This window comes from Gambusia affinis, linkage group LG18 (genome assembly GCF_019740435.1).
Source record: "Gambusia affinis linkage group LG18, SWU_Gaff_1.0, whole genome shotgun sequence".
NCBI classification, from domain to species: domain Eukaryota; kingdom Metazoa; phylum Chordata; class Actinopteri; order Cyprinodontiformes; family Poeciliidae; genus Gambusia; species Gambusia affinis.
In genome coordinates this window covers 24,876,948-24,897,096 of record NC_057885.1, presented here as the reverse complement: position 1 = coordinate 24,897,096, position 20,149 = coordinate 24,876,948, and the positions used below count along the sequence as shown (strand labels likewise).

At 40.6% G+C, this 20,149-nt stretch overlaps 1 protein-coding gene across 1 annotated transcript; it reads right to left on the bottom strand.

Annotated features, from left to right (window-relative positions):
• Positions 1-11,499: 11,499 nt before the first annotated feature.
• On the bottom strand, positions 11,500-16,720 carry LOC122820838 (high affinity immunoglobulin gamma Fc receptor I-like). Its single transcript, XM_044098471.1, has 8 exons — positions 16,240-16,720; positions 15,806-15,841; positions 15,414-15,692; positions 15,089-15,334; positions 14,977-14,997; positions 14,748-14,902; positions 14,556-14,651; positions 11,500-12,095 (listed from the first exon to the last, which is right to left on the bottom strand). Exons 1-8 carry the CDS (start codon positions 16,268-16,270, stop codon positions 12,090-12,092), a joined length of 870 nt encoding a protein of 289 aa, XP_043954406.1. The 5' UTR covers positions 16,271-16,720; the 3' UTR covers positions 11,500-12,089.
• Between the last annotated feature and the right edge of the window lie 3,429 nt (positions 16,721-20,149).

Below are 20,149 nucleotides of genomic sequence, written 5' to 3'. Positions count from 1 at the left end.
TAATGGGGAACGAATAACTTTCTGTGGCACTGGTGCAACATTAATGACAGACTATTTCCGCCAGGCCCTGTTTTGAATAGATGTCCCTCCCTATGTCGCTGCCATGTTGAATACATAGGTTGGAATGCTGTGATTATATAGGATGGGGGTTGCATTTGTTCCATGATTTGCAGATTTCTCAGGTTGAGGAGAGAGAGGTGGAGAAGTAGAATAATGATTTTTTTGGACAATTACTGAGGCTTCGGTTGGACTCCTGCTGCAGTGACACATCCTGGGTTAAAAGGGTGCAACTCCATGTTGGCAGCCTACTCTTCCAGCGTGGGGTGAGGAAAGAAGGAGAGCGTCTGTTTGATGGGGGTGCGAGGCTTGCGAAGCAGAGACGGGTGTTTTTATGTAAAAGCTAACTAATTAACTCCTGTTTGCTTCTTTCTTTTTCCTCTGTCTGAGACTCGCTGCGGTGCGTCTGACCCCTGACCTCAACTCAAACCAGTCTTGCCATGGTCGACATGATGTTCCCTCCACATCACTAGCTGATGACAGCACTCAAGGAGACAGAGAAGAGTTCTATCACCTTCAGTCACTGATGACATGCTGGTCTTACAGTTCCGATGCCTGTGAACTGTGATTCAGAAAATTCCTGCATGGTGTCCTGCTGGACATTGGACTGAAACTAGATTCCTGTTTGGGTGCAATTGAACTCGTACAACCTCCGCTGACCAACCCCCTGACATCAGCGTGGAGACGGAAAATGATGTGCCTCTAAGATGAAGACAACGAACTGAACTGTTTGATGCTGTCTCATTCATGAACTGTTTGGACGTTGATAGAGGGACATTCTGGACAACTCAAAGTCCGACATCAGAGCCAGTTACATGTGACTGCGGAGAGTTCAGAGAAAGGGGGGAGGATTGCACCTCAGTGACGCCAGACCCAGGGGGAGGACGGAGAAGTGGGACAGAGAGGTGTCGTTTGCAGATAAGTGTTTTAAACTTGTATCCTGTCCTGTTTTCTGCTTTGGCCAACCTGGACCCGAAGCGCTTGTCCCATGTGGACCGGCTTCTGTTCTTCCTCATGTCACTCTGTGTTATGACCAAGGCCGGACTGAATGGTTGCATTTTTGAGACAAAAGGGGGTGTTGCTGCTGTAGTAATCTGACTTATGTTTGATCGTTTCGGTTTATAATGCATGATGAAGCAGTTCCACATATTTCTTTGGGAGTTAAGGGGCGTGGTAAAACGCTTCCTTGAAGTTCTATTGTTGTTCCTGATCTCTTTCTCCTCTTTTACAGACATATGCAGCATGCTGTGTTTGCCTGTGGACTCTGCGATTACGGTGCATGTTCAAACTCCTAGACATGGTGGCAGGGAGGTGTGTGATCATCTTCCCAATTTTGTTTGGATGTTTCTGTAACACAACCGATTGTTAATCTGGTTGTGTTTCAGGGGGGTGAGAGGAGAATTCTCTAATATGCGAGCACAATACTAGATCCTATGGAAAAGAGACAAATAGCTCAGCAGGAAATAAAAGGCAGCTGTAATGCAAATCATTCTCTCCCCCATCACCTAAAGTAGCTCCTGACAAAATATCAGAATATATGTCACAATTTTAGTAGTGAAACAACAAGAGGCACCCCAAAAAGATTTATAAGTTGAAATTAAAATTGGATGAAACTAAAAAACATGTTGTATGATACGAGTGCAAGAACCTGATGAAGTAGCAGAGGAATTGGGAGTTTTTCTCTTGGAATCCTAATTAGCTTTCTTTCCTGCCATAAAAGTTCCTTCTACAAGGTGAAGAAAAGTTCATGAAGGAGGTGTCAAGTAGTTTTATGGCCCATCTGACTGTAGAGATAAGGCGAGTTGCTTGGAGTTTTGGTGTCTTAAATTCAGAGAACTCTTTACAGTGAATTATTTAAAAAGTAAATACTTAGTGAGTAAGAAAATAATATGGAAAATATTAAAAGTACATTTTTAGCATCATAATGCTGAGTTTAATGGGTAAACATGCTTTGACAAACATTAGTTAAATTTTCTAGGAAAAGGTGGTGGAAGAAAATATATTTCTTAAAATGTTTTACATATGTACAAATAATAATTTGGTGGTGTGATCTTTCTAAGGGCATTTTCTAACTAAATATTCGAATTCATGGTTTGATGAGAACAAGCCTGTTTGGTTAAATTAACACATACTGCTTTAATGTTTTGATAATTTCAAATTAGAAAAATTCTCTAAAGGCTGCTCTGGTTACCCCTGAATGTTGGGAAAAGTTGAAGATGAGTAGAACTATGGAGTGACTGTTTAAACGTTAAAGGTTTCCAAGGGAGCTAATACATGATGAAATTCTACTTATTGAAATCCTTAACGAGTAAGACTGAAATAATGTGCTTAAAATTGTAATGTGAAATGTTCTGGGAAAATTTGAGTAATCTTGTGGGTTTAAATCATGCTACAAATAATTGATCTATTTGTTTTGAAAGTTTACATTTTAGACAAAAAGGGGCAGAGGCCCTGACAAAACAAAATAATGACGATAAAGGTTAACTATGAAAATTATTAAATTATCCTGGAAATAAAATGAAATGAGAAGGAAAAGGTCCTTATACTATTAAGTTTTGCAAATAAGCGGACATTTAAAGGGTTTTTCTGAGTGAAGGAATTTATGTAAAATTAAATTAAAATCTCTAATTGTTGATAATTATGGAGTTAAATAGCAGTGTTTTGTGGAACGTTGAAGTATTTGTTGCATCTTAATTGAATATATAAACTAGAATTTAACTCTGAGACACAATATTGGATATGCAGTTATTGAAATTGGTGAGAAGTTTTGACAAAAAGGAAATTATTAATTGGGTTCTAATATAACTTTTGAGAAATATCTTTTAGAATGCACATGTTAATTAAAATCTTGGAGACTAAATTTATAAAATAGTAAAACATTTAATGCTACACATTTGGAGCATTCTTGTAGCTTTCGTAATTCTTGATTGAATAAATTTGAACAAAGAAGAATACGATGTGAAAAGACTGACGGTTTTGTGACTGACCTTGACTAGACTGAATGTTTCATGTTCTGTTTGTTGTGTTATCGTCTGTCTGTGAATATATGGTATGAATATGTGTGATTAGAACAGAATATAAATTTTGAAATAAAACTGGCAAACTAATTATATATTGTCCCCAATTACAAGGCAAGGGAGACTAAATTAAATTATCACAGAAATTGGCTGAACTATGTGCACATAAGAATTAAATTGAGTAGATGTTTTGCCTATTACTTCGATGCCTGTCTGTCTAGTAACCATTCAACAGGGTTTTTCTCCATTTGAGCTTCGAAACCGACGGAAGTTACGTGGACCGCCGGACTATACCAGGATGAAAAGGTGAATGTGCACATTTGTCGCATAACGACTGCTTTAATGAGTTACAGGTTCTGGGAGTGGAATTTGCATAATATCAGACGTGACAGGAACGTCCAGGCTCGAGACCAGTTCCTGGACTCGACTGGGTGCCCCTGCGGGTCATCGAACGGAAGCGGTCTGAACCTCGCTTCACCGGACCACACTGAGTAGTGGAGAAGACATCCCATGCTGTTCGTCTACAAGGGAAAGGAGACGCCTGGCTCCATTGGAGTCAGTGCACGGCAGCCGAGGAGCCACAACGCGCGTTCCGAGTGATACAGGAGGACCTGCAGCATCAAGCTTCAGTTGAGGAGCACAGCCAGGCACGGCCAGAAGCAGACGTGGATCTACTGTCCCGAGAAGAAGTGTAGCAGGGTTTCTGTCGTGGCCACTTCATCTTCCTGAAATTCGAGGTTTACAGGGCTCGGAAAAGGAGATTTTATTTTCTCTGTTCCGATGTCCTTCCATGGGGAGAAGGAGATTTCATCTTTTGTTTTTTTTAAAGAATCTCACTGAAATGAGGCATAATAATCCGATTTTCAGTAGAGCAACGGACGCTCAGTTTGTCAACTGAGCTGTATAACGACGGGAAGACGACCGATCAGGATGCAAGAGGATCATCATCAGCTTCACATATTTTTTCTTGCGTTTTCTCGTTTATTGCGAACTTTCGTTTTTTGCGCATGTTTTTGGTCATTTCTTGACGAAGAATTCATATTTTTCCAAGGACTATTGCAGGATATTTTATTGTGAAAAAAACAAACAAACAAAAGAACAAGAAAAAGTGTTTTGTAATTTTATGTGTTTATGGTTTTGCATTTTATGCTTTGAGCTGTTGTTTGTACTGTGTTTTTAGTTCTATGGTGATTGTGGCGTTTTATGATTTGTCATATTTTTATACCCATAGGTATGTTTTACTCTTTGATTTGATTGGTTGAAATTTTGTGGTTCAACGGGTAAGTATTGAAAATTGTGGGTTGGCACAGGTTTCCATTTGACAGGTTCGGATGATGGAGTTCGGCTTAAGACACATGGATGGGCAGTGTAAGTCCTATTACAGTCTCAGTGAGAAGAGACGCAGTGGCCCACCTCCTTCATCCCCTTTATCAGATGTTTTTTGTGGTCTTGCTGATGAGAGAGTTGTGGAGCTGGGAGGCTCTATTTAAAAAGGGGGACTGTGATATAATTTGGCTACTGATATCTAGTTTAGTGTACTATATAGGTTTGGTTCCTCTATTAGAAGGCTTAATCAATTTATTTGTGAGGTCTATAATTAATAGACCTCAAAAGGGGGACTGTTACGGAAAATTATTATTTTTAGTGCTTAATACAGCTAATCTTACCCCAGGTGTAAAAGGTATATTGAACAGTCTGATTTTGAACAAATTTCTTAACAGTTAATCTTATGTCATGTGTGAAGGGTATCTTGATCATTCTATGTTGTATAAATTTATTTGTTTTAAACAGATGTTCTGTGAAGAATTTACAGTTAAATTATCCAGCAGAGTAAATGTCAAAGGTCAGGAACTAGATGCAGATCAAAGGAGATCTTTTAGGATTGTTATCAGGGCTCAGGAAGCCACGAAATTAGCATCTATTGCAGGGCAGAAGCCTGTATGGCTCACAGAGCATCAAAGGTTTCCCAGAACCACATCTGACATGGTTTAAACTAGAATGCAACATAGAATGTTGAGATCACTAACAGTTTTCTAAGTATTAATAGCAAGTTTATAATGAAAGTGCATTATCTAAGTTTAGAAGGGTGAATGCTGAATGTATTTGAAAATTGTACTGTCTATGATAATATCTGAACCAAATGGAAATTGTTTCAATGAAAATGTGTTGTTTAGTATTAGAAAACTGTTCAGGATTTTATGTGATAAAGCAAGGACTTAAATCTTTGGAAAATGCTGAATGCAGTAGACCAGAATTAGGTTTGTGAAGATAATCTTTCCTTAAACTAAATTATTTGATTTGGCCGGGAGGCACTCCGAATTTCACAGGTATCTGTTAGAGCCAGAAGACTAGGATGCAGCTGCTTGCTCCATTGTTCTTCTAGAGACCAAATGGCCTTTGATCTCTGGCGTGAAATTAAGGGAAGGTCTAAGTTCCTCTGAGTGTCCAGGGGAGCTCCTGGTTGGTCGAACCAGGGGTACGCCTTAATGAATACATTAACAAGGAGAGAAACGCCTCCACTATAAAGAGATTGAACACGATAATAATAAGTTAGATTGCTGTTATTTCCTGCCGTTTTGGCAACAGCCTTCTCCAAAGACATGTCTTTGCTTTTTCTTTCTCTGTCTCTGTCTTAATTCTTTTGTCTCAGGTAATGAATGTATGTCTCTGTAACTCTGCAGTTTTCTTGTTAACTCATACGTTGCTTGTTGTGAGATTAAATGCTGTAACTCTGTGACGTCATCACGCATGTTGCTCCTGATTGGCACACACTCCTCGCTGGAAGAACCCGGGAAATAGGAAGAAATAGAGAGCCAAGCTTTTTCCAAATTAAGCTAACTTAGTACTATTTCTTCCTTTAACACCACGGACCCAGACCAGAAGAATATCCAACAACATCTATTACAACTCAGTGTCCATAATAACTTTACAATAAAAATGCAGCAAATCACCTCAAATCAGCACAAACTGCGCTTTACAAACACAGCATTTCACTCAGCGCAATCTGTTCACAAACACAGTCGTCCCAAACACGCACACATACACACAGAGCTCTCTGATTCAAACGCCACAAACAGAGAAATACAGAAAACACACAAAACAGTTACAGAAAAGACAGAGAGAAAAAGAGAAAAAATAAAAAATAAAAAAAAATAATCAGGCGCAGACAAAAAATTTAAGATGCATCAGTTTCCAAAATACATTGTTTCACTTTTCAGTTTACCACAAAAAAGGTGATTCAACGTCCTCTACAATACACAACTTCCTTTGTTTAGAGATCCAGGCATTGTTTCTCAGGGGAAAGACTATAACAAGAACCCCAGCTTTAAAACAGCGGCAACGTCGCTCCTACTGTTTTGGATCAGCCACGATCCCCTGTAATGTGTATGTATCCAAATCACTGTCAGTCCTTAATTCATCGCACAGAAAAGGTGATCCAACCTACTTCTTAGTACACAACTTCCTTTTTTAGAGATCCAGGCATTGTTTCTCAGGGATTAAAGACTACACAAAAAACCCAGCTGTTAACAGAGGCGCATAACTCCTGCTGCTTGAATCCGCCACAATTCCCTGTAATGTGTATTCATCCAAACTATATACAAGACTCTTTCAGGAGGAATCTATATACCTCTGCTGCTTCCAAATTCTGTGAGGCCACACACACACCGAGAGCAATCAGCCCCGGTCCGACCACATGGCGCTGAGACAGAAAGTAATTAAATAGAGTCTTACCACACCGAAGCGCCGGGCCGAGACGGATTAATCCGGGACAAACAGCCACCCGCCAAAACTCCAGAACCGGCACGAGCCCCCAAATGTTAAGGAAGAGTATTTTAAATTAGCTTAATTTGGAAAAAGCTTGGCTCTCTCTTCCTCTGATCCCAGGTCCTCTCAGCGAGCGGCGTGCGGCAACAAGGAAACAACAATGCGTGATGACGTCACAGAATTACAGAGTTTAATCCAATAAAAAACAACGTATGAATTAACAACAAAACTGCAGAACAACAGAGATACAGATTCATTACCTGAGACAGACAAAAGATAGAGAAAGAAACGGCAAAGACATGTCTTTGGAGAGAGCTGGTGCCAAAAAGGCAAAATAGGGCAGCTATTTGAATTATTATTCCTGTGCACGAACTCTTATAGTGAAGGTGTTTCCTTCCTTGTTAATATATTCAATTAAGGCGTACCTCTGGTTGACCAACCAGAAGCTACCTTAGACACTCAGAAAAACTTAGAACTTGCCCTTTTTCACGGCAAAGATCAAAGGCCATTTACTCTTTGGTAGAACAATGGAACCAGCAGCTGCATCCTGGTTTTCTGGGCTCTAGGGCCATTTGGGCAAATAAAAGCATAAAACAAGACTTTACAGATAGCTGTGAAGCTCGGAGTGTCTCCCGTTATCTCTCCTTACATAAATTCTCAGAACAAAGCTAAATCCAGTAATTTGGTTCAAGAAAAGATTACCTTCACAAAACCCAGTTTTTGCTCATCTGGAACCAGCATCTCAAAAGATTGATTCTTGCCTTGTCACATAAATCCTGAACAATTTTCTAATACTAAACAAAACATTTTCATTCAAACAATTTCCATTTGATTCAGATATTGTCACAGATAGTACAATTTTCAAATACATTCATCATTTACTAGACTAGTAGTTCCACAATTAGATAATACCTTCTAGTTAAAAACCTATCAATACTTAGAAAAATGTCTTAGAAATTAGATGTTAGTGGTTTAAACATTTTATGTTGTAATTAGTTTTATACCATCCCAGATATTGGCTCTGGCAAACTTTTGACCCAACAGACTTCCCTCCTGCAGGCTCAAGTGACAGTGCCCTCCAGGAGATGATAATTTCATGGCCTCCTGACTCCTGATATCACAGCAGGAGCCTCCTCGAGATCTCCTTTGATCTGTATTTGGTTCCTGACCTTTGCATACTTACCCATCGAATAGTTTAGTTTTAAATCCTTAACACAAACCTGTTCAAAATTAAGAAATTTGTTCAAAATAAGAATGTTCAATATACCTTTTACACATGGGGTAAGATTAACTGTATTAAGCACTAAAAATAATCATTTTTCCTCAACACTACTAATGAAGTACTGCTTAATGATGACCAGAGTGGCAGGATTGGACTTCCATACAAACACAAGTCAAGTGAACATGAATGTTCCCTTTGGAAGTACAGAGTTACCAAATCACCTGGACTGTTTTCATCCATCAGACTGTTTCCTGGAGTAAAGAACTGCTCTGGGCCTCATGCATAAAAACAGTTTTCACATTAAAACTTGGCGTACAGAAAAATGTAGAAAAATCCAGCTGTATAAATCCGTGCGTCCACTGAGCACCTTTCTTTTATAGCAGCTGCTGATCCGCCTGTCTCCTCATAAATGCATATTAATGTAAATAAGTATAAACACCTGGACGTCTGTCAACATGTTTAGACTTTGAATGAATCTTTTATTCATCCTGAAGGGAAATTAAATATTGTGACTCATATTATCCAGCCGAGATCCTCAATGATCCTCAGAAACTCTGCTTGATAGTTTCAGATCTTTTATTAATTTATTCAGTTCCTTTAATAAACTGGTGACATATTAATAAATTAATTGATCAAATGATTTATTAAAACATTTTCCTTTTTGAAAGGAAGGTAGAAAAATGTATCAGAGTTTTTATTATAAACACAATTATTTTTTAATTTATATTTATTTTTAGTCATTTAAATTTATGGTTTATAGTAATGTATTTATGTATTTATTTTTTCTGAATGTTTATACTGACCATGACCTTTGACCCTGATCCAGTCTTTCAGGTTTCAGTATTTTGATGTTTCTGCTGTTGGATGAATCTTCACATTGATGGATCTGATGAGTCTTCATCACACACACTATACTGATCCCACTTTGACCTCTGACCTCTCTGCTCTGTGTGTCTCCTAAAGGTCATACCATCATCTCAGCCACAGCTGGACATGAAGTCATCCTGCCGTGTAAAGATCCTGATGAGGAGCGTCTGACAGTGGCAGAGTGAGGAGACTGGACCCGGGCTCACGATACGTCCTGGACAGAAACAAGCAGATCGATGCAGCCAATCAGCATCTGGACCTGCTGACCAATCAGATGTACCACGGAGACGATTCTTTGATTCTGGAGAACGCAGCGATTACCGACAGCGAGACGTTCGAGTGTCAAATCGTTCCAGCAAACAGTGAGAAGAAAACCATCCTGACCGTCAGCCTGGACGTTCCTCCTCCTCCTCTTCCTCCTCCTCCTCCTCCTCTTCCTCCTCCTCCTCCTCCTCCTCTTCCTCCTCCTCCTCCTCCTCCTCCTCTTCCTCCTCCAGGTGAGGAGGGTCTCTGGGTCAGAACCAGCAGCTTCCTGTTCTGGATCTCAGATCAGATGATGATGCTCTTCAGTCAGATCAGAATAGAGGTTAAAGGTCATGGATTTCAACAATTTTGATTAATCATGACCTTTAACCTTTATGATTGATTGAATTTTATTAAATCTTTTACCTTTATGTATCCAACTATCTCCATCAGTTATCAGAAAGGTCAGGTATGCTGATGACATCGTGACCTCTGACCTCCAGTGACCAGAGCTGATGAATCAATAATATTCTGACGGGCGGATCATTTGGTTCTGATCACTGATCAGGTTCTGTAGTTTCCTCCTGGTTCTGTAGTTTCCTCCTGGTTCTGGTCCAAACCAGCAGCAGCTGGTCTGACCAAAGGAAGGTCCGGCTGGAGGAACCAGAGGAGCTTTGAGGTTTTTAGGAGATTTAAAATAAATTCTGTGATGAACAGGAAGCTGATGGAGGACAGGAGAGACGTCCTCATGTCTGAGTGGACCAATCAGGAGACAGCAGCAGCATTTAGACCAATCAGAAGATGAGAGAGAAATTAGCATAAAAAGTGATGCAGTAAAGGAGAAACAGGCCAGAAACAAAACCAGCCAATCAGAACCAGGGGGCGTGTCTTTGCTCTGTCATTCTCGGCAGTGAACTAGCAGCTCACTTTAGCTCAGCGCGTCGAGTCGGGCAGCTTTGCCACATGATTCTAAGCAGCATGATTCCCACGTCACCAGACTGAAGGAGACATTGATAACATGACGGGTCACACAGGGAGGAATCAGATGTTGGCTGAATTAGGTCAGAGATTCTGGATCCCTGGAGCAAACGGGCCGTCAGAAAGTCTGATTGTCTGAACCAGCAGACTATCTGCATAGTCCAGGTGTGCTAAGAAGAAGATCACATCGGATGGCAGACCTGGCAACATGTCGGGTCCAACCTGATATCCACAGGTTGGTGGTGAAAAGGAGAAGAGGACAAATCAAAAGATACCAGGTTATTTTTCCACGTCTCACTAAACGAGCAGCACAGTTAGAAGTTGCTCCATCACTCGATTCAGACGTTTGTCTCAACGCTGTTAGGAGATTTACAGCCAGCAGAGGACGAGTTAAAGAAATCTATCAGTGAGTCGAACACAAGCAGGAGGATGAAGACGCTGCAGACGTGAGAAACGGTTCTGAACTCCACAGACGGTGGATGAAGATGGACTCCATCCTTTACTGTGTGAGGCTGAAGCCGTCGTCAACAGGAGGCCCAGAACAGCAGCAGCTTCAGGTCTGAATGAGTCAGAGGTGCTAACAGCTCATCAAAGTCCAACCTGATCTGGACTCTCCAACAAAGAACCAGGATGGTAACCATGGAGACAGATCCAGGATATTTCAGATAAATCTGGAAACGACGCAGTAAAGAAAACCTCTCACAACTCCAAGAACGGCAGCGATGGAGAAACGTGCATGTTGGTGACGTGGTGCTCATAGTTGATGACGCCTCACCAAGAAACTTCTGGCCTCTTGGAAACATAAATTAAAGGATTCGTCCTTCAGGTCAAAGTGGAAACCAAGAGCAACGATCAGCCTGTGACAGAACCGGGTCTCCTTCAGGAACCTGAAGATGGAAACATTGAACTGTTTTGTTATGGACTTTATAAGATGGGAAACTATTTGAATAGTTTGTCTTTAAAAATAGTTTAGGCATCTTAGCTGAGAGTTTCACTGATTGTTCCAAAGACATTAACAATCAGCAGCTGGTGATTTAAAAGACTAAACTTTGTAAAGATTTTACTGGTTTGAGGTTGTTAACGTGTTACTGGTGATGTTGGTGGAGCTGAAAGGAAAGAAAGTTTCAGAGCAACAAGATGGAAGTGAAGCCAAACAGTCTTTGACCTCCGTCTCCTTCTGTCTTTAGTTTATTACCGACTCGTTGATAAGATGGTTTTTCTTCTGGTTTATGATCTTCATGTTTCATTCTTTAAAGATTTCAGTGCAAACAATCTATGAATATTACTTTATATATATAAATATATATACAGTTAGAAATGATTTAATGCTATAAATGCACAAACACTGAATTTAATGTGAACTGCAGTTTATTGCATTATTAGATTAATTTCTAAGCATTTCTACATAAAAGCATTGAAAACATAAAGTTGATCTCTTTACTGTTTTTAGCTGCAGACAAACAGGATCATCATGTTTGTTAGCAACAAGCTGCAGAGCTGCAGGTTCAACAGGCTGAAGCTGCTGAGAAACAAAGGAGCTGCTGAGGTTTTAACATTCAGACATTTCAAATCCAAACAGTTTCTGAAAACATGAGACTGAACACTGAGAATGAAACATGAAATACATTCATGAGGCCTTACAGAGAAAAACTCAAACATATTCAGATGGACGGGTGAACATTTTTCTGGACTTGATTTTATTCTTCTGCATGAATTTATTGTAAGAATCATAAATCAGATTCTTGTGAATGAACAACTTTCTAATGTTTCCAGTTTATTACAGAAAGCTCTCTGAGTTATAGAACTGATGTTTTCTTCCTGTTGTCAGTGGATCCAGTTTCACATCAACCACATTTTCTGTCTCCAGGAGTTTCAGCATCAAAGTTTTTCTTCTTCTTCTGTCTTGGTGGCGTACAGAACAGTAGTGAAGCAGCGCCGCCTCAGAGCTGCAGAAGAAGAAAACATCAAATCACTGAAGCTCCATCATTTAGCTGCAGCTAAGCTAGCCTCTTTAGCACCACTGCTGCTAGCGTGGCTAATGCTAACTGACTAGCCTGAAGCTAACTGTTGCTGCTGGTAACAGATGTTGAACTATAAAATGACTCATTGTTAAAACTTCCTGTCAGTAGAAATGAAATTATTCCATCAATATTGTAGAAATTATGGATCTGATCAGATGTTTCTGTCTCCATGTTCTCCTGAGATAATCTGGATTATCTCTGGCTAATCTGGATTCTCTCTGGTTAATCTGGATTCTGTCTGGCTAATCTGGATTCTCTCTAGTTAATCTGGATTCTCTCTGGTTAATCTGGATTCTCTCTGGTTAATCTGGATTCTCTCTGGTTAATCTGGATTCTCTCAACTTAATCTAGATTCTCTCTGGCTAATCTGGATTCTCTCTGGTTAATCTGGATTCTCTCTGTATAATCTGGATTCTCTCTGGTTAATCTGAATTCTCTCAACTTAATCTAGATTCTCTCTGGTTAATCTGGATTATCTCTGGTTAATCTGGATTCTCTCTAGTTAATCTGGATTCTCTCTGGTTAATCTGGATTCTCTCTGGTTAATCTGGATTCTCTCTGGTTAATCTGGATTCTCTCTGGTTAATCTGGATTCTCTCTGGTTAATCTGGATTCCTCCATCAGATATCAATGTTACATTAATCTGATTCTGTCAGGATTGACTCTGGATGTTTTCATGTTTGTCCATTGAAGAACCACAGAGAAAATGTTGAGTTCCATTCCTAACTAAAATAATATAATCCCTGTCATTTGTTCAAATGAGCAACTTTAACCTTATAAATGGACAGTATGATATATAATGTGTTAATCTGACAGAGCATTCATTCATTCATTCATTCATTCATTCATTCATTCATTCATGTGACTGTTTTTGTTCCACATCTGATCAATATTTATACAGAATAAACATGACAACAGGTCGAGATTAAATAGAACAGATGTTAATGATGTTAATGATTTATTGTGATTCTTTATCTCCCTGTACCTCTTGCTGAGTCTGAAAGACGCCCCCTGCTGTTCATTCACTGGATCAACAATCTGCTCTCTCTCCCTCCATTCTTTGTTCTTGGTATAAAAGATGGCTGTTTTTATTTTGATGATTGTTGCACAAATTCAAATATATGCAACATATCAACCAACAATTCAGTGAATCTGTTTTTTTTCTTAAATCCCCTCATGGAGACTTACTAACATCTCCTGACAACCAGCCCAACTTATAACAACATTCAATATTTTCATATTATATTTCAATCATTGTGTTCATACAGTTCATACAGAAAAGGAGAAATTACCTGTTAGTGAAGATAATATTTCTGATTGCTTTGAGTTTGATGATATTTTCCATAATCTGACTGATATGATCTTTTTTAACAATACGGATGTTTAGCATTGATCATTTCTAAGCTTTAGCATTGGAACCTTATCAGCAGCTAGAAGTGAACTGTATTATTTAGTGAACATTAGTGAACAGATGCATCATTAGGACCAAGGAGCAAAAGCTGCAGATCATTTTAAAGGTAACAAAATAATTCATCATGTTGGGAGCAACTCTTGGAGCCTGGTTGTGTAGTCAGTATGTTCTTTTAGTTTCTTAGGTAAAGTGGAACAATAGCAAACTTAATCAATATTTCATTACACTTTGGACTCTCTAAAATCAACCACACTACCTCTATTCAGCACCAGGGGGCGCTGGAGGTTCTGAACATGTTAGAACCGCCCTGAAGGAAAAGGCTGTGAAAGCAGAAAACATGGCGGTCTGCGACACGTTTCCACCAGTAACCAGTAAACACTGGCCACCTTCACTGGCCGCCTGCAACCCGCCCACCACATGAACAGGAATTATTTTGATCACCAGCCGTTTTTCTCTCCTTATTTGGAGTCTTTTCAGACCCAAACGGTCCAGTCAAAGTCCCAGAAGCTCTGATCTGAGAACAGAAGCAGAAGTTGGTGGTTTGCATCGTCACTCTGCAGCTTGACGTGTTCCTGTGAAGTCAACTTCATCTCTACGTTTATTGTGATCATAAGTTTAGAAACTGATAGTTTCTGTTCCTGTGATGAAATGAGACTTCAGGCTGATGGAGACCAGAAGCTGATCAGTTCCTCTGCTCAGTTTAAACATGTCAACATTAATAGGTTTTTATTCATTATTTGGTTATTAGCTGCTGACAGGAGATAAAACCTGATGCTGTTTATGTAGACAGATATATTAAATGCATGAACATCTGTAAAATAATCCCCATTTGAGTTTTGAATTAATTATTATTGTTTCTTCAGACTCTAAAAAATAACATGAACAGAATCTAAAATGGAGGAAATCCTCATTAGGAAACATTTTCTGATCAATCTGAAAATCTAACAGAAACAAAAACACATGAACATCATCACCATTTCCTGTTCCTGGTTTGGTTTTCTTCTGTTTACTCTGGAACGTCCTGATGTTTCTGGAAGTGATGTCATCCTCTCCTCTTCCTCCTTCATCACCTGAAATGAATCCAAAGTTACCAGGAAGTTTTTCAGGAAGATCTGAAAAGATTCAATGAATGAAATCAAGAGATTTAACCAAGAGGTTTGTCTCACCTTTGGTTTTCTGTACAAATATGCAACCAGTTCAACCAGTAAAAGCAGGAGAACCAAAACACAAAGAGATGCACTGGGAAGCAACACTGGGAGAGAGACGGAGGAAGAACCTGGACCAGGTGGGACTGTAGAGTCAGAGATGTTGGTGGGTTTCTCTAGAAAGAAGAAGCTGCTAAATAACCGTCTGCTGTAAACATCAAGACTCAGAGCTGAAGGAGAAGCTGCTCACCTGAGGAAGAGGAAGGTTTCTCTAGAATAAAGAGGTTTGATTAAATATATCACCAGATTGTGGATTCTCAGACATTATCAATGAGATTCACTGTTAGAGGATGACCTCTGACCTTTGACAGAGATCCTGCTGGATGGAGACTCTCCATGACCTCTGATGTTACATTTATAGAGGCCTTCATCAGAGCTGTTAACATGGAGGAGGGTCATGTGACCTGATGATCCATCACCAATGAAGGAGCCATCTTTATAGAAAGCAGCTGGGAGGTTGTGGGTTGGATTCCTTGCTCTGCAGCTCAGAGTGACGTCATCTCCCTCCATCACAGGGAGGACAGGACTCTGCAGGATCACTGATCCACCTCAACACAGAGACAAACTACAGCATTTCATCCATTTCCACACAGCTTCAGCAACACTAACTCCACAGTCTGATCTTACCAGAGACAGAGAGCTGGATGCTGCTGCTGCTGCTGCTGGAGGATCCAGACCTGGACTCACACCAGTACACACCAGTATCCCTTTCGAGGAGGTAGGTCATGTTACAGGTAGAACCAGCTGCTGTTCCCCATCCTTTACAGTGAGTCCTGGCATCTCTGGTTGTGTTTCTCCTCACAGTCCATCCATCAGGTCTGTTTTCATCCTCACAGATCAGAGTCACTGATTCATATTGAAAGAACTGAGATCTGTTGGGACTCACAGTCAGACGAACTGGGAGGACTGGGATGAAGATCACATCTGTTATTCCAGCAGTTATTCTTTATTTCTTTTCAGAGAATTGGTCCAGAAACATTTTCAGATGTTTCAAATATTTAAAATGAAATATTACAAACCTTGACTTGATGTCCAGAACAACAGTGAGATCAGAACTGAAATGAAATATAAAATGTTATTTTAATAAACCTGTCAGCATAAAGTATTAACCAACATCAGATTCTCTACATAAATGTGATTCATTTATAAAGTTCACATTTAAAGTATTTCTAATATTTCTCGTGCTAATATTTCAATTTACAGATGTTTTTTCTTGAATATTTCATTTTCTGTCCTTCATTTGTTTTAGTTTCATAAACTTCTTGTTTAATGATTTTCCTGCAGTCAGTTTGAGTTTATAATGACATCATTACACTTTTATTGAACCATTTTTATATTAAATATAAAATAAACTGATTTTAATATTGTGACTGTGAATTAACAGAATCTCCAGACCAACTTTTCTTTTCCCCTCATCTCCATATCAGTTATTAAACATTATTTCTGTACTTACAGATCAGACGCTGAGCAGCTGCTTCCTTCATGGCTGCTGACTTTGACTAGACCGATTCACTAGAGGAGAGTTAGAGGAAGAAACAGAGTCCGCCTCTTCCTGTACACATTATGGTTTTAGCGTGTTTCAGCAAAAGCAGCTTTGAGGTAGTTTATACTAAACACTAAGTGATATTAAACTATAAAATATTAAACATTGAGGGATATGATAGAAAATCTTATATATTTTAGTGGATTATTTCTAGATACTGTTTTTAAACACAGTATAAATTAACACAATGCATCAGGATAATAAATGTTTTTAATGAAACTTTAAACCGGCCTTTCTTTGCAGGGTTCATGTCCAGCAGCCATTAGTGAGAGACGGATCCAACCAAACATCTCAGCACAGAGAAAACATTCTGGACTCTTGGCTGGTCAGATTAGAGCTGCAGTTTGTAACAGATAATCTGGGAAACAGTCGATCTGCTCTGTCTTCTCCCAGTGCTAACCAGAAACAACCAATAAGAGCCAGATGGTGGGTCTTAGTGCTGTCAATCACCCTCCATATGTTGCTGCTCATTGCCTACTCCTCCTTTCTGTGTGCTATGCTGCAGCTAACAGTCGGTCAGGAATGCTAAGCTAGTTAGCATAGCAACCGATGATGGCAGACAAACGGTTTTCCTGTAACTGTCATTTGTTTCTCTTTCATTAGTACATTTAGCAGCAAATATATATATATATATATATATATATATATATATATATATATATATAAATATATATATATATATATATATATATATATATATATATATATATATCAGACAGACCTCCTCGGCGCCAATTACAACGGCTGAGTGAAATACCATCAGAAAGTCTCATTGAGAATGTGAATGCAGCAGTGAGAACAATCCCTACCAATACCATAACAGAAACCAACGAGCTGATTTACAAGCATCAGTGATCCTTGAGTTGCTTGGCTATAAGAATAACAATGACAATAACAAATACCCACCATGGAAAAGACGGTTAGAGAGTAAAATCAAGGCAACAAGGAGGGAAGTGAGCCAACTATCAGAGCTCCATAAGGGAACAACAAAAAGACCAATACCCAAGAAGTACAGCCAGATGCACATACCTGAAGCACTCGAAACTGCCAAACAGAGGCTCCAAGCCTTGGCCAGCCGCCTAAAGAGATACACAAGGGAGAAGGAATCCAGAAGGATTAACAGGCTCTTCTCCACCCAACCAGCTAAAGTGTACTCTCAGTGGCAGGGGAATAACAAGGCTGGAGACCCACCAAAGCTGGAGACAGAACAATACTGGAAAAGCATATGGGAAAGGGAGGCGTCCCACAACAGCAATGCAAAGTGGCTGATCTCTCTACGAGATGACCACAGCAAACTCCCTGAGCAAAATCCGGTAACCATCACTGTGGCAGATGTCCAAGAAAGAGTCTCAGGTATGAAGAACTGGACAGCACCAGGGCCAGACAAGATCCATGCCTACTGGCTAAAGAAACTGACTGCCCTACATGAGCGACTGGCAGACCAAATGAACCAGCTGCTACAGAACGGGAACCACCCTGAATGGTTAACTGAAGGGCGCACAATCCTGATCCAGAAGGATCCAACAAAGGGCCCGGTCCCATCTAACTACCGACCAATAACCTGTCTCTCCACAACCTGGAAGCTCATGTCAGGCATCATAGCGGCTAAGATAAGCAAACACATGGATCAATACATGAGCACGACACAGAAGGGCATCGGGGTGAATAGCAGAGGAGCCAAACACCAACTCCTTGTAGACCACACAGTTGCCAGAGACTGCAAAACCCGACACACCAACCTGTGCACGGCTTGGATTGATTACAAGAAAGCCTATGACTCAATGCCACACACTTGGATCATCGAATGCTTAGAGATGTACAACATCAACAGAACCTTGAGAACCTTCATTGCAAACTCAATGGGGCTGTGGAAGACCACCCTTGAAGCCAACTGCAAGCCACTTGCACAAGTATCCATCAAATGTGGCATATACCAAGGAGATGCGCTGTCCCGCTACTGTTCTGCATAGGCCTGAACCCCTCAGCCAAATCATCAACAAGACTGGCTACGGATACCGACTCAAGAATGGAGCCAACATCAGCCACCTCCTCTACATGGATGACATCAAGCTGTATGCCAAGAGCGGCGAGACATAGACTCACTGATCCACACCACCAGGATATACAGCACGGACATTGGGATGTCATTCGGACTAGAGAAGTGTGGTCGGATGGTTACAAAGAGAGGAAGGTCATCCGCACAGAAGGGATCTCACTCCCAGAAGGAACAATAGCAGACATAGAGGAAGGTTACAAATACCTGGGAATATCACAAGCAAATGGCAACCTTGATGAGATCACAAGAAAAAGAGCCACAACCAAATACCTCCAACGAATAAGACAAGTCCTGAGAAGCCAGCTCAATGGCAAGAACAAGATCCGTGCAATAAACAGCTATGCCCTACCAGTAATCAGGTACCCTGCAGGAATAATTAGCTGGCCAAAGGAGGAGATACAGGCCACAGATGTTAAGACCCGGAAACTACTAACAATGCACGGAGGGTTCCACCCCAAATCCAGCACACTGAGACTCTACACGAACCGCAAAGAAGGAGGCAGAGGACTAGTGAGTGTGAGAACCACTATCCAAGACGAGACATCCAAGATCCATAGATACATCAGGGACAAAGCCTCAACAGACAATGTGCTCAGTGAATGTCTCAAACAATGGGGAACAGAACCTGAGGTGCCGGAGGAACCATCATGGGAGGACAAGCCCCTGCATGGGATGTACCACCGGCAAATAACCGAAGTGGCTGACATCAGAAAGTCCTACCAATGGCTGGAAAAAGCTGGACTGAAGGACAGCACAGAGGCCCTCATCATGGCCGCCCAGGAACAGGCCCTAAACACCAGAGCAATTGAGGCCCAGATCTACCACACCAGACAAGACCCAAGGTGTAGGTTGTGCAAGGAGGCCCTGAGACAGTCCAACACATAACAGCAGGGTGCAAGATACTGGCAGGGAAAGAATACATGGAACGACACAACCAAGTGGCAGGCATAGTGTACAGAAACATCTGTGCAGAATATGGACTGGAACCCCAAGATCAAAGTGGGAAACACCCCCGAAGGTAGTGGAGAATGACCGAGCTAAGATCCTGTGGGACTTCCAGATCCAGACAGACAAAATGGTGAGGGCGAACCAACCAGACATAGTCGTGGTGGATAAACAACAGAGGAAAGCCGTTGTGGTGGATGTGGCAATACCAAGTGACTGCAACATCAGGAAAAAGGAGCATGAGAAACTAGAGAAATACCAGGGCCTAAGGGAGGAACTGGAGGGCCTGGAAGGTGAAGACCACAGTGGTGCCTGTGGTCATCGGGACCCTCGGGCAGTCACCCCAAACTGGAACAGTGGCTACAACAGATCCCAGGAACAACATCAGACATCTCAGTCCAGAAATGTGCAGTCCTAGGCACAGCCAAGATATGCAGAACCCTCAAGCTCCCAGGCCTCTGGTAGAGGACCCGAGCTAAGAGGAAGAAGAATCACCACCAGTGGGTGAGAAGGAATTTTTTATTTTATTTATTTTATATATATATATATATATATATATATATATATATATATATATATATATATATATATATATATATATCTATATATATATATATATATATATATATATATATATATATATATATATATATTAGGCCCCCGCTACTGTTCTGCATAGGCCTGAACCCCCTCAGCCAAATCATCAACAAGACTGGCTACGGATACCGACTCAAGAATGGAGCCAACATCAGCCACCTCCTCTACATGGATGACATCAAGCTGTACGCCAAGAGCGAGCGAGACATAGACTCACTGATC